This window comes from Malurus melanocephalus, unplaced genomic scaffold, assembly GCF_030028575.1.
Source record: "Malurus melanocephalus ecotype Western Australia unplaced genomic scaffold, MMel_1.1 scaffold_2, whole genome shotgun sequence".
In the NCBI taxonomy this organism is placed as follows: Eukaryota; Metazoa; Chordata; class Aves; order Passeriformes; family Maluridae; genus Malurus; species Malurus melanocephalus.
In genome coordinates this window covers 6236991-6251912 of record NW_026623234.1, presented here as the reverse complement: position 1 = coordinate 6251912, position 14922 = coordinate 6236991, and the positions used below count along the sequence as shown (strand labels likewise).

Genomic DNA, 14922 nt, shown 5'->3' with positions numbered 1-14922 from the left:
ATTTAAAGGTTTTACAGGTGTTCCCTGTGCATATATACTACAAGCACACTGTTGAATATAGTGCTAACATCCTCTCRGTGAACAGATGTAAATCTTGCAAAGAGAGGCACAGAAAAATTTACATTGTTTTAAAACCTCCCCTTGAGCTAATGCTCATTTTAATTTTTGTTTTTTAACCCACTGCACAGTGCAGAAATTGCCATGTTAATACATTTAGAATAGAATTAAGTTAAATGTTAAGTTTGAAGCAAACTTCTAGAATTAAAATCCTTTATTTTCCTAAAGAATTCTCAAAAATTTGAATTGGAAGGGATAAGTCTCAGCTGGGTGAGAGCTTAGGTGGGGGCTGGAGAGTGAAGTCCCTCCCACTGTAAGTTAAGAGCAGGTTTGAGACCATCTGTGGGAACTGAATAGGCACAAGTCTGTGGGGCCTGATGAGATGCAGCCCAAAGTCCTGAGGAAWCTGACTGATATGGTTGCCAAGCCACTCTCCATGATATTTGAAAAGTCATGGCAGTCAGTCAAACTCCCTAGTGACTGGAAAAAGGGAAATGTTGTTCCTATTTTTAAAAGAGGAGAAAGGAAGAGCCAGAGAACTAAAGGCTTGTGAGCCCTCCCTCTATGCCTGGGAAGATMATGGAGCAGATCCTCCTGAAAGCAGTGTTAAAAGGCATGCAAGACAATGAGGTGATCCAAGACAGGACAGCACAGTTTCACGAAGGGCAAATCCTGCCTGCCCAAGCTGGTGCCCTACTGGGATGGAGTGACTCCAGTGGTTGACAAGGGAAGACTGACGTCATCTACCTAGAATTCTGTAAGGTTTTTGACATGGTCCCATGTGAAGGACTTGGGGGTTCTCATGGATGAAAAGCTGGACATGAGCTATAAATATGTGCTCACAGCCCAGAAAAAAAGCCATATCCTGGGTGCATCCRAAGCAGTGTGGTGAGCAGGGCAAGGGAGGGGATTCTTCTCTTCTGMCCTTCTGAGAACCCACCTGGAATACTGTGTCCAGGTTTAGTGTCCTCCAGCAAAAAAAAAAAGACATGGACCTGCTGGAGCRTGTCCAGARGAGGCCACAAGATGCTCAGAGGGCTGGAGCACCTCTCTATGAAGAAAGKCTGAGAGAGCTGGGGTTGTTCAGCATAGAGAAGAGAAGGTTCCGGAGAGACCTTATTGCTGCCTTCTGGTGTTTAAAGGGGACTTGGAAAAAAGATGATGAGTCACTTTTTACGTCAGCAGGTAGTGATAGCACAAGGGGTGATGGTTCTAAACTAAAAGAGGGGAGCTATAGATTACAAATTAGGAGGAAATTCTTTACTCAGAAAGTGATGAGGTWCTGAACAGGTTGCCCAGAAAAATTGTGGATGCCACTTCCCTGGAAGTGTTCAAGGCCARCTCAGAGGGGCTTTGAACAACCTGGTCTAKTGGAAGGTGTCCCACAGCAGGGGGGGTTGAAGTAGATKATTTTCAAGGTCCCTTCCAACACAATCCATTCTATTATTTATGACAAATAGCAACGCTCAGTCTCAGATGATATTTCAGGTCAGGCTAAATAACTCATAGAAATGAAGCTTAAGCTGTGACAGGACAGTAGTAAATGTAAAAGATTGTTAGCCATTCCTCTTCAATTTTGCTAGTGTTTGGGATATTACATCCTTGTCATGTATTTTCCATAGGCARTGTGTGGCTTCTTTCTGCAATGTCTAAATCAGTCTGTGTGCTTGTCGTTATCCCTACATGCTCCCAGATTTAATTAACAGCTAAGAACAGTGAGACTACCAAAATAGAAGGCAGAATCCTATCTTTRCTCCTTATAATAAATCTCTTGCTGCAAACCTAATAGTGGGAGGCTAGTTGCATAAAATTGAATCTGAGCTGATATTAATAGGTAGACAGAAAATTGCCCTCATGAAATACTGCATTAGCTCCTGCAAAGGGCTGGCACAGTTATTACATTTGCTTGGAAGACGCTGCTTCACTGATCTAAGCCTGGGATACATCATTGTGGATTTTGGAGAGCAAGAATGAAGCAGATCTGCATCTTCCCCACCCACWGATAGGGTATGGTGTGAGGCCTTACTAGAATCTCTGTGTGCTGATCTTGCCCTTGAGCCTGATGATTTTTCAGCTGCTGTTTTGTGTGATTTCAGTATTCAGAGGCTGCTGTGGCTTCCCGAGGTGTTGCTGAGCTTTGCTTTGCCRTAGAAGCCCTCTGTAAAAAATATTGTCAGTCTGTGTCAGCCACATGAAGTGATGGCCCAGTGCAGAGTCATGTGCCTTTAGGAATCAGGCTGAAGGCTGAGTTGAAAACTTATTGGTAGAGTAGGCAAGAAGATGCTTTTCTGCTACCACTACCCTGTTCTCCAGCCACTTGGTGCTCTTCTGCTGTGCTTGTTAGTAAGTTTTTCTAACCTTTTTTTCATTTAACAAGGTGAAATTTATTCTAGCTGAAAGTTTGTCTTTCATAATATGCATAACATGACTGAAACTGTATCTCAGTGGATTACTTTCTTGATGAGAATTCTTCAGCTCCTAACATATGTTAAGAATTAATTACTAAATCTGGATACCAAAGGTAAAGATACCACCGTAAATCTTCTGCTCAGACAACTCATGTTTTCATTTTCTTTCCTTTCCCATTAAGCACTTTTCAGCGAGTCTTGTGTTTAAACTAATTTATAAACATTTACCTCTTGCTTTGTATACAAACAGCTCTTTATGAATGTGGTTCTTTGCATGGTCAAGACAAAGGAAATTCAGCACCCTCCTGCTTTAACGGGCACATAGACATTATTTGGTTTGTCTGCCCTAAGCCAAAGGACATAAGGCCCAGAATTTTCTTTTCTTTTGAAAAATTGTCAAAAACAGGATGACTTACTGTGGCTGGGGAAGAAAACCGGCATGTTAAGAAGTATCTTGAATGTGTTATCATCTGCCTAAAATGGTGATTCGTTTCCTGGTTCCTCTGCGCTGTTTGATGTGATCGTTGTGCTCTCCCCACTCAGGTTACATCCTAGGCAAGGGAGGTTTTTCCTTATCCTTGCTCCATGTTTTTTTTTACCCTTTATCCTGTCCCCTTTCTCTCYCCACCTTCTTCTCACCCTCTTTCTGTATGTTTTTCCCTTTTCAATTCTTCCAGCAAAAACTTAAAAAGGTTCTTCTCATTTGTCAAGGCAAACAAAAGCAAGCTTGAATAAAGATACGCTGGATGGGTTTTAGAGCAAAGCAAAATCATAATGTCTTTAGAAATGTAGTGAATCTAAAAGCTTAAAGGCTTTGCTCTGAATCAATGACTCAAAAGATTTATGTCAGTGAATAACTGGGCAACATATCATCATCCTTTCTGATTTCCCACCTCCTTCAACCAAGCTTCTAAAAATAAAACATCAGAGTGAGATCTGATGTGTTGAAGGGGAGTGGAGGAAAAGGAAGGAAATTCTGAGAACATGTGAATAGTGGGATCCCTGTGACARCTTCTGCTTTAGTGCTGGATGTGCTAAACTTTACAATAAGCAATTTCTGTTGATATTGCAACAGGGTAAATGTTTATTGCTGGGGTGCCAACCTGTACCTCACGAGTTGTGCGTGCAAAGGCAGCTTCTGTGTCAGGGTTACCTCAAAGRGAATGATAGATCCATACTGGGTAATGCAAATCCCCATCTGGGAGATGAAATGAGCTGTAAGGACCTGACAAAGTCAGTAATGCTGTGGGTGGCTTACCTGCATGTTCAGATAAATCTCATCTAGATTAGACAAGTGGAAACCCTGAAGTGGTCTTTTCACCTTCTGCCTATGAACCACTCCTAGAACAATCCCTGACCCATGTATGTGATAAATATCTTGGGCCAAACATTATTTACAGGCCAAAGAATGCTGGTCTATCTTATGTGCTAGGCATAAGAGAAGAACCACATAACACTGGCTCTCCAATTATTTTCAAAAATAATAGAGAAAATCTGATACACGTGTGAGCAAAAGAACWCATGAAACTTGTTTTATTCTGACTGTGATCTGATTCTGTAGTGCCTAAACAGCTTAAGTTCTTGCTTACACAAGGCTGAGTTATTCATAACACTACTTTTAAGTTTGGATTTCCTCCCTGTTGAAAAGAAAATGTCATCATCTAAACGGATTAAAAATTCAACACATCTCTTCATCCTGGTCCAGTATCTTTTTCCTTAAAATGTAACTTCATGGCTTTTGARACCCTGAAATTAAACAACTTATTCTAAGTTATTTTTTCATATATATATACAGGCACTGTAGGTCATGTTTCCCCAGGAACATGGATCTTAAGAGGTTGTTTGGAAAAGTGGCCAGGTTTAAGTAAGCAATCTTATCTGTGYATCAAAAGGCAGGATTTACACATATAAAGTAAATATAGGAGTCATTTAAACTGTCCTCGATTCTAAAACATACTTCTGGTCTTAATGAAGATTTGAGTGATCTTGCTAAGCCTGCCGGGCCCTGGGTAAGAGTTTCTAACTAAAATATTTTTACAGCAGCTCATCGTTGGCTCCACTATAGGAGAGTCTCCAAGTCTGCCCATTTGTCTTTTCTAGAACTTCTATTCGTTAAGGCAAAAGCTTCTTTCCTAAGTGGATTCAGTGTTAAGCCCTGAAATAAGGGTGCTTATCCCAGTTTCCTGTTGTGGTGGAGTTCTTGTGTTTTGTACAGAGTTAGGAAATTCCAGCTATCTCCTCTGTGGTCCTCTCACCTTACTGTTTTGGAATAGAAGGTTTTTGATCTCCTAAAGTTAGATTCCAGTTTGAACTTCCCCAGTTTTTGGAGAAGCTTGGGTCAGCATCTCTTACAGAAAACAGTCTAGGGTTGAACTCTGAAGCTGRTTCTTTTTGACCAAGCTTACAGATGGCAGGAACCAGTCCCCACTTCAAGCCTTTTATTCACCTCACCTGAGCAGTTAATGCCAGATGTGACAGGCTAGACAATTTGGATCTGCTCTGGTGTATGGGCAGAGGTTTCACGTCTATTTCTGGTTAAAGATTCTGGCTATTCTTTACTTGTTGTGAACTCATAAACCCTCTGCCTGAGATAACTTCACAGTTTAGTACTATGGCAGGAATTCCTCCATGTCAGCTTTCCAGCAGCTGTTCCATAGCTTGAGCATAAAGTCACCATTTCCCCTCAGGCCCTGCTGCTGTTTCTGGGTGGAGGAGGGGTGGGGATGCTGTTCTTGCACACAGTGGGAAAAGGGAGCTGGGGAGGGTTGAAGAAAATTGGAGAAGGACAGGAGGCTCAGGGAGCAGCAGCTGCTGTTGTTAMAAGTGAAAGCACTGCAAAACACTGTCCTTTTCATTCCTTCCCCCGCATACCCAGCCTGCAGTGAGAAGAATAGCAAACAAGTAGAATAAAGATATGCTGCTATACCCCAGGTCCTACAAGGAGTTAAARAGCCATCAAATACAGGAATAGAACTTGACCCTTTTCTCAAGGTTTCGGACAGATTCTTCAGTGCCATCTGTTGTGGTTGAAACTAAGGTGAAAGGAATCAATGCTGAATTCTACATCTGAGGAAGCTTTTAAAATAACAAGTTTCTTGACACTCAGATCATCAAATACAAGATTTTTCCCTGTTTYCCAGCAGGAAATTTAATGGGATACAGACAGCTCTGTTCTTCCTTCTGATGATCCTCCCTGGAATATCTTTATTAGTTTAATAGAACTGACTGGTCTAAACGTTTTAATGCAAAATTTAGGACATRTGATAGCAATTTCCATTCAAGTGCAATGGCACAAAGGTACAAGCAAGCACCAGAACTGCAATCTCTTGCTGCTTTGAGATTGCAAAGCAATCAACATACATTGGGTTCTGACTTTAGCTGTCTTCTCAGAGAATCTTTTTATTATGTCTGTCTAAAAATATCCAAGATACTAACTACCTGGGAAATGGAAGTACTGTTAGCCCTGGTGAGCTCTTCTCTAGCCTCTCCTCCAGGAGCCTTGTGTGGTTTGGTCCCGGCTSCCTGTCTGCATCTTGGCTCAGATGCTAGAAGGAGCTGAGCAGACAGTTCATTAGCAGCAGAACAGGGATTTGATTTTTCAAGGCCATATCTGTGGACCTGAGAGGTGCCTGGAAATAGAATATGTAAGAGAGGAGTGATGGGGAAGAGATTTTTCCCTCTGGGTAATAGGAATAAGAGCTGATYTCAAATATTTACTTCTGATATCAACACTCTTCAAGGAAGATGCTCCTTTCACAATACCCTTTCCTAGTGCTGTGGGCWCATTTTAAGGTCCTTCAGGAGAACTGTGCTGTTTGTAGAAAAAGGGTTTCTTCTTGCCTGTGCTTCCCCTAGGAAAGGATATGACACTTGGCAGGGATGTGACAGATTTCCAGCTTGATTTGGTCATTGGCCTCTACAGCACAGAGAGCATTCTTGACCTCTTGTGGAGGGTATCTAGAGGTTATTTCTTCCTGGATTTGAATAGGAAGGGTAATAGTAGCGTATGTGGGGGGTACAGGGTACATAGTCTTCCCTCAGTTTCCTAAGAGTGACTAATACAAAATCAATGAAAGTATTTTCGTATAAAAACTTCCTACATCTTCATTTTCTTATTAATCTTATGATTGGCACACAGTATTTAGGGAGAGAATTTATCAGTGCTTGTTTTCCCAATTACATTTTCCCTATTCATTGCTGTTTTGCACACAGACTTTGGTGCAAATGAATTTTTCAGAACTTAGTAGCTTTTACATCTGAAAGAGAAAGTATTTAAGAACAAGCTTTTTGTTCTCAGTACAATGATTTTAAAATCCATGGCCTAAAAGGACTTGGAGAGTTGTAACAAGATCTGTTCAATGAGGCCTAAGACTAGAGAAAAATGGTTGCCTGTCATAAAGTAACCTGAAATACTTGAAAACCAGATCAAGTATGATTTTGAATATTTCTTGGTTCTGATGTCGTATCGTTATGCAACAATGATTTTATATCAATGTTATTGTTAATAGCGATACACAATCTGTATTTTATCTGGATTGAATAGGCCAGGCTAAAGGAGCTATATATGAAGTTTTAGTATTAAAACAGATGTTGTTACAAGGACTGATRAGATAAACATTTCTTCCTTGATGCTTTTGGGTGCTGTGATAAGAGAATTTCTCCTTTTATCTTTCCCAAGTTAGAAAGAAGCTCAAACTAGATAAAACCGTGCTAGGAATATCTAGTCCATTTCTTTTTCTTCTTTTTTTTTTCTGGACCTAATCAACTGGTCACAAGGTCATGAGAAAATGTGATGAGAAAGAGTCAGTCTGTAGTGGTGGAAGTGCCCCTGGTCACAGCTGTGAGCCCTGGTGAGTGGTGGTTGGTGTGGGCTGCAGCTCAAAAGAGGAAGGATTAAGTAGCAGCAGGGACGTACCAACAAAGTTTTGTGGTCCCAAATGTGCATAATGCCCCCAATTTAGGAACTGTTGTATGCTTCCATATCAGCCTACATGACCTGATGTCCTTTSTAACTCTGTAGAGGGGATGTAACTAATCATGGTGGAATCTAGCTTTGTCTGTCCATGAATTGTTGGATTTTRAATAAGCACAGCCACACAAAATGAATGTAGGGTACAGAGATGGTAACTGTGGTTTTTACCTTGGGTTGGTTGAAGTAATTGGAATCTTCAAGTATTTTATCATGTATGTGTAAAGGGGTGGAAGGGCAGACATGCCATAGCATGCACCTTCCACTCTGCCTGGGGATGGTATTCTCATAATACTAGAGGAAAGTTCAGCAAAATATTTACTCTCAGTAATTATATCTTGGCTTTCTGTTAAGGGTAATTTCAGTCTTTGCAGTTGCCTTCATATATCCAGAGAGTAGAGTGACAAAACTGCTTTTCTTCTCTCATCTTGATTTTACTTCCACCTCCATTTTTACTGCATGGTRTCATAGCTTTTCAACCAAACAAGCAGCAAAGAAGCCAGCAGCCCTGATCAGTAATCTCTCTGTTCCCCATAGGTAGAGATGAAGAACTTGTTCCTTCTGCTCATGTTCACAATGATGTCACCTTCTGCAACTTCTGTAAGTAAATGCTCATCTGATCACTCTTACAAGAAATGAAAGGTACTTCTGTTAAGAACTGTCAGCATCTGGAACTCAAGTGCTCTGTAGAAAGTATTTCTGAAAGGGCTAAGAGGTTCAAGTCATCAGGCCTATTGTGGYACATCTTATGAAAAGTCTAACATGGCAATTAAATAATAGAATTCTGGTAGTGCCTTTGGTTCTAGAAATGTTATCTGCAAAGCAGTAATTGCTGTCTCCTGCTTCAAAGCTAGAGAGAGYTATCACTTGAAATAAAGGGAATGGATTTTTGGTTAGCTCATTTTTCTCTTTTCTTTGGTCTTAGAAGTATTAGCCATGTGGTTTCGTTTTACTGGGAGAGGTTACTTTATTTTAAGCCCATTTGATATTATCAGAAAAAGAATGCAGCTATTAAGAACTGTGAATCTTCTTCCTTTCTGAGTGAGAAGTAGACTCTTTCTGAAGTAAATGCAGCTTGAGAGCAGTTTCCCTGACTTGAAGTTAAACTTTATTAGTGAGTTGGACATCTAAGCTAAAAGATGACCTGCAGAGTAGAGTGGAAGTCTWAGCAAAAGGAGACATTACAGTTTTGTTAGGTATAAAGGAATAGAGAGTGGGGGAAAAAAAGAGGCAATTATCACTTGGGGTAAGTGTTTTGCTTTCTGGCCGCCTTTGAAGATCTGGGATGAGAGACCAGAAATCAAGCAGAGTTTGTTAGTTGCTTTATTTTCTCTTACAGATGGAAATATGCTTAAATGAGTTCTTGCTATCTCACATCTAATAAAAGCTCATACTGTATGTTAAAAGAACCAGAAATGGAATATATTATATTCAGTTCATCTGTTCACCTGCCATCTCCAATTTGGAGATTAGGTGATTTTTTTGGAAGTGATATGACTGAAATACCCTGAGACTGTGAAGGCTGACATTTCTCTTGGGCATTAGGCTCTATGGCCTGCATGCGATCAATAGCTCATCTTGAAGCCACGCTGAATAAAATGAGAAGCTTATGCTTGGCCACCATTTAAGTTCAGTTTCCCTGACATGCTGGATCTGTCCAAATCATGAGGGAGCAGGAAGATCCAGSAGCACTAAGGCACTGATGTAGTAATTCTCCATTTTGTTTCTAGTGGGGAAGAGRGAAATGGTGTTTGTTTCACATGGGTCATTCCTTACCAGATGCTAATGCAATCAGGCTGAACCATAGCAAGAGATGGCCATCTTGTGAGAGTGGGAGCTGGCAGGACTGATTGTGCTGGTAGAACTCAAGGCTGTGCTAGATTAKCCTGAGCACCAAAAGAGTAGTCTGGCTGCCTGAGCTCCCCCAGCTGGGATAGCTCTGAAAATGCTGTGCCTCTGTGCCTCTGACTGCTAAAGAAAAGGAGTGGTATCCCTTCTGCTATAAATGCAAATTTTATACTTATGTGGTTAGAGAAAGGAAAGGAAGCAGAGAGTGAGATTGAAAACTGAGGCAGGAAATACTGCATGGTAGGGAAATAAAGTGGAGAATTGCTTGCTGTTCTACATCTCTCTCCACTCCTTTAGGACTTCTCCTGACATGGCAGGTTTATTGAAAAGTGACTTTAATCCATGTTACATAGCATTGAAAAGCTCCCTTCCTTGTGCTTTTATTTTGTAATTCCCAGTGGCAGAGGGAATAAGAGATTGTCAGTGGCATGGTGCATTTCTCCACATGGAAGGAGAAACACTTCCTTTAATTTATAGTAGCATATATCAAAGAAATTGGGGCTCTGCCTCTTCATTAGATATTAGATCCAGAGCAGCCTTGCTGCCCAGACAGCAACACCAGTTTTGATTTTGATATCATATAAGTGTAGCAGCACAGGGATAGAAAGGTGGATTACCTCCAGATATACAATGAGTAGTGTATACCCTGGGAAGAGGAGGGTGCTGGTGGTAGAATCAAAAACAGCAGAATATTATGATATTTAGATCATGTCCAATACTTATATTTGCTCCTAGATTGTACTGCAGGTGTGCTACAGTGAACACTGGCTTGAGGCTTGGCTTAAATTCATATTCAAATATATTTCATCTGAACACTATTTCTTCCTATAGATCTTCATTTCTAGGTTGAAATGCTAATTTTTAATTTATTCCAAATAAAAGAACATTCTTATTGCTTAAAGTGTTAATCTATTGAATAAACTTGTAAATGCCTTAGCCAGGTTTGACAAAAAAAGGCAGAAGTTGCACAAGGACATCAAATTTAAGGTCAGACAGAAATAGTAAAAATCACTGTGAGGAGAGAGAAAGAGGAGATTTTACTAATATTCTTTTGGAGGGAAGGGTAGAAAACATGCACAAAAATAACTACCGTGTAGGACCAGTTCATTTTGCCCTATATCCTGTCTTTAGCTATGTCATAAACACATGTTTGGGGAAAAAAAAAAAAAAAAATTGGCAAGTACAATTTCCCCCAATACACTTCCAATTTTATGAACCCTTTGAGCTTGAGATGTCTCTGTTTCTCTTCCCTGAATTTGGCCAATGCCTCGTTGAAGCCATTACATCAATATCCTGCTCTTGACAGCTAAATATCAGCTCTCATGTAATGATTTATTAATATTAGTTAATAATTAATAAATAAAAGCAGTTTGGGATAGGATCTGTGTTTTCTCCTGTGATTTGGGCATCACTGAAGTTGCCTGCATGAAGTCTCCAGTGTTATAGTATAAGTGATGTATCACTTATACTGTAATGTCTTTCCATAGCTCTTTGCAATATGTGTCTGGTTATCCTTCATTACCGTGTATTACCGTTACTTTCATTACTTCTGTGGTTTTGGCATARCTAATATATGTGTTGAGCCATTCAGGTTCCTTATGGAATTCTGCTGCTAATGTCAGTTCTTGCAGTGAATGGAGATTTCACTCCTGCTTTTGTCTTTGGGCCACCTGCTCATTATGCATTGAAGAAATGTCCTTCTGACTGCTTAACTTCCTTCAAAGCTTTAGGTGAAGGATTGTTTCAAATTCTTTTTAAATCTGTGTGTATCTGGCAGGTTATCCTTGTTGACATGTTTGTGAATAAGAACTGCAATATTCTTAGAAGGATTTGCCTTTTAAAAAGTCCTATTGACTTTTTCCCAAACATCCTGTATTTATGCAGGTGCCTGCTAGTTCTGTTCTTTGTTATAACTTCTATTAATTTATCAGTTGACGTCAGTTTTACRCTCTGTGAATGTACAGTTCCATGGGTTCTCCTGGGATCATTTTGTAAACTGGTGTCAGATTTTCCACTTTCCAATAATCAGATGTTGTAGTGGATTTAGCTGAGAGGGTTGTCTGCTAGTATGTAACAGTTTATCCATTTCAACCTTGAGTTCCTGTTAGGCCCCTTGGATAAACAACTTCTGGTGATTTCATACTGTGTGTTTTGTCCACTTTTCCAAATAAGTTTGGGGTCATAAAGTTTACTCACAATCATCCTCTTTGTAGTGTTTTCTGAATGTCCTCAGTTTCTTCCACAACGATTCCAAGAATTAATTTGACTTCTCTGCAATGACTGTATCTTTTTCAGAGAGTTCTTTAAGTTCCCTCATCATCTCCAGGCCACCCAGAGTTTCTGGAAGTCTTTCCATTTCTRAAAAGTAACTGGTACCTGCTCTGCCCACTGCCCAGCAAGCTGGCACGGTCCCGTGGGGCAGCACGTCCCTGGCTGTGCAGTGGATCAGGCACGCACCATATCCTGCCCAGCTGACGGGAAATCAGCGGGTGTGGAAGGAGCCAGCTGTGTATGCTGGGACAGCCTGGAGAGAGAGAGAGAGAGTACAGTGAGGAGTGCTGAAGAGTGCAACAGGGAACATGGAAAAGAGCTGGGAACCATGAAGGAGTGGGTTCAATAATGGAATCTGAAGTATTTTGAGAAAATTAAGGTGTTGGGAAACTGCTGGATTTTACTGGATTTGTTGGAGGGGATATGCTAACAAGCCATGGCTAGGGTGAGAGGGGATGAAAGGAGATGTACGCAGGGAGTGTAAACCACAAGCCATTAAAGCTAACAAAGCCTGGATTCTTTTCCTCATATTTGTAAAGCAGCTTGTCTTAATAAGATACTCACTTTTTCTGTACCACTTTGTATTTCGCTTCCTGCTGTCACCATCTTTTCACTTTCATTCTTGTTTTTTCTAGTTTTACTCAAATACAATTCTTTGATTGCTTATTCATTATTCATAAAAATKGGACTTGGCATTATTCACCTTCAAAGCTCTTTGCAAGCCTGCTGTGTCTGAGCCAAGATCAATGGTTAAGACAGAATTATTAAAAAATGGTTTTATGATGTGGTTTGGATTAATTAGCTTGCTTTTGGTCACATTTTTGGCTAATATCCTAGCAGGTTGCAGATGGAGTCATCTTGAAAATGTATAAAGCATATAGTAGRTGTCTAAGTTATAAACATGTAAGTTATACTGAATGTTTTTAGGTCCCTTTCAATTAAGTTTGAGGGTTGGATACCACAAGTCATGCAGAGCTTAGCTATATGAAAATACATTATCAGTGGTCATCACTGTAGACTGGATAGTTCTTCTGGGTGTAGAAAGGAGAAGGAAATGGTTCACATCCCAAAGAGCACATGGTCTATGGATACACGGTCTATGGATACACTCCATGTGGGTTGTTTTTGCTAGGGCCTTGAGGTCACTGCTAGACTTTACTGGCCCTGACTGGACTCTCCACACCCAGCCCACTGTCCAGCATCCCTTTGTAGCCAGCTGGGGCTGCTGGCTCCTGCCCCAGTGATGCTGCAGTGAGGATCTGCACAAATCTGCCGGCTAGCYACAGACCTTGATGAGCCAAGCCCACATGCAGTCCCATCTCCCAGGCTGGTTTCAGGTGGAGGTGCCCAGTTCCCAGGCTGGGGCTGTGCCCTGGCATGTGCTGCTCCCTGGCTCGCTGTAGTGTTCTGAGAGAGCCTCCTGCTACTGACTCTCAGCCCACAGGGAGCAGCCAGCCTTTGGGGTACCTTGACTCTTTCCTTTCTTTTTCCCTTTCCATTATTAACTTTCCTCTCAGCAATTAACTTTTCCCTAAGCAATTATTATTCAAAGTTAACAAAGCTGCATTTTTTCACTGGAGACTTCTTACTTGCCAAGACTTTGGCAATGAAACCATTATAGAAGTGATTATGGTAGTCATTTTCTTTTGTAAACTGTTTGGTTTTCATCCTTCTTTCCTACATGTTTCCTAAATGAGGCTACAGTTCAGTGTCAAAATAAGCATTAAGCTTATTTCAGAAACTACCAACCCCAGAAAGTAGATATTGATCAAATAAAATGATGCAATGTTATTTAAAAAATACTAAGAAAGGTTAAAGAGAGAGAGTCTCGTTTTGACTGTAGTTTTAACGTGTGGAAACACTACATAACATAACCCCAACACCACATTACTTATTTTATCATTGTTAAGCAGTTACTGCTTTCAGAGGGTAACAGTTGYACAGGGCCTTGTCATCAGCCTGTTTCCCGCCAGGTTCTCCCTGTTGACACTGACGTTTGTATCTGATCCCAGTGGAACCTAGTAASCCTGTGATGCAGCCCCAGAAGTGAGAGTAACAACGTTTCAGTGTCCAAAATGGTGCATCAGTTGCATCTCAATGGGCCAAAGCTATGCAACCTGCTGGGCTAAAAGCAAGCAGTGTCCTTGTCCGAAACTTCTCGAGCATAGCATGGTTACCAGTAACCAAGTGCTTTGAGCAGTGACTGTTGGAGGATGTTTTGTTGTTGCTCATCAGTTTGGAAAACCAACACAAAAAGAAAAAATCATGAAATAATTCAGATTGGCTATCTCTAAATCCTGAAAGGTGCCCAAGGAGCAAGAGAAATTCTAGGGGTAAGAACTTTTCTGGAATGTAGGTTGTTTGTACATGTGACTGCAGAACTTCGCTACTCACTTGGGGACTGTAAATTGATGTTTGCTTTGATAGCTTGCTAGTATTTGAGTGGCAACAAGGCATTAGGAAATTATTCCTACTGAATCACTAGTCCACAGTTGGTGATACGAACTTTGTGGATCCCTGCATGCCTGCAATTCATTTGTCTGGGAAGCACAGTTCTCTCCCCATGCATAGTTTCCTATCCATCTCATCAAACTGGCTGGAAAGTCTTTCAAGGACCCCTGTTAAAATGTTCCCATATAGTGCCAGCATTTTCTGTCTTTCTGCGTCAAGTCCCATTCATAGCTTCTCTTCCAGTGCATGTTTCATACATAAAAATAAACATTACATTGTATATAATAAGCTATCTGGAACACTTTTCCAGAATTCTTTTGTTTGCCTGTGATGCATACTGGATTGTCTGCAGATGAGGTCTGGAGGTCTAGTGACTCAGAAGCATAGCTTTTTCCTAGCTGATGATATCAGATCCCGTTGGCCTGGTAACAGCAAGTGCTGCAACTACATCAGCAGTTCATCTGTCTAGGAACTGATGAAAGCAATGCAGTGTTCATAAAAATGACATCCCTGGCCTTCTAAACTTCTATACCACAGCAGCCTGTATGCAAATGAGCCCTGAGAGCATGCAGTGCTAGGGTCRTGGGCAATATCAATATTCCCAGAAAGGATGCATGTTTGGTGTCTTAACTGGCAATAAAACTAAACAGAGCAGCTGGGAATTAGCTGCASTTTCGGGAGTTTTTGGAAGTCAAGGAAGATGGCTGTATGCATTTTCTCACTTTTCTTGAAATATTAAAGTATATGCTTAATGCAGATAAAGAAACTATCTTTTTGCATTGCATGTTAGGCTGAAGCAAGGGAAGAATGGAACTAAATGAATTTTTAACAGTGGCGAAGATTGTAGATTTTTCATTCTGAGATCCATGAGGGAAGGGAATTTAATTGTCCTGGCTGACATGAGATAAAAGCATTCCA

At 40.7% G+C, this 14922-nt stretch overlaps 1 protein-coding gene across 5 annotated transcripts in view; it reads left to right on the top strand.

The window, feature by feature from the left end:
* Positions 1-14922, top strand: part of PAPLN (papilin, proteoglycan like sulfated glycoprotein) — a 48980-nt gene that overhangs the window by 4025 nt on the left and 30033 nt on the right. For 4 of the 5 annotated variants that reach the window (XM_057366386.1, XM_057366366.1, XM_057366356.1 and 1 more), the window contains exon 2: positions 7972-8034. The exons of the other annotated variant lie outside the window; for it this stretch is intronic. In XM_057366386.1, coding sequence (XP_057222369.1) covers positions 7972-8034 — 63 coding nt within the window. The remainder of the gene's footprint in view (positions 1-7971; positions 8035-14922) is intronic. 5 annotated transcript variants of the gene reach the window in all.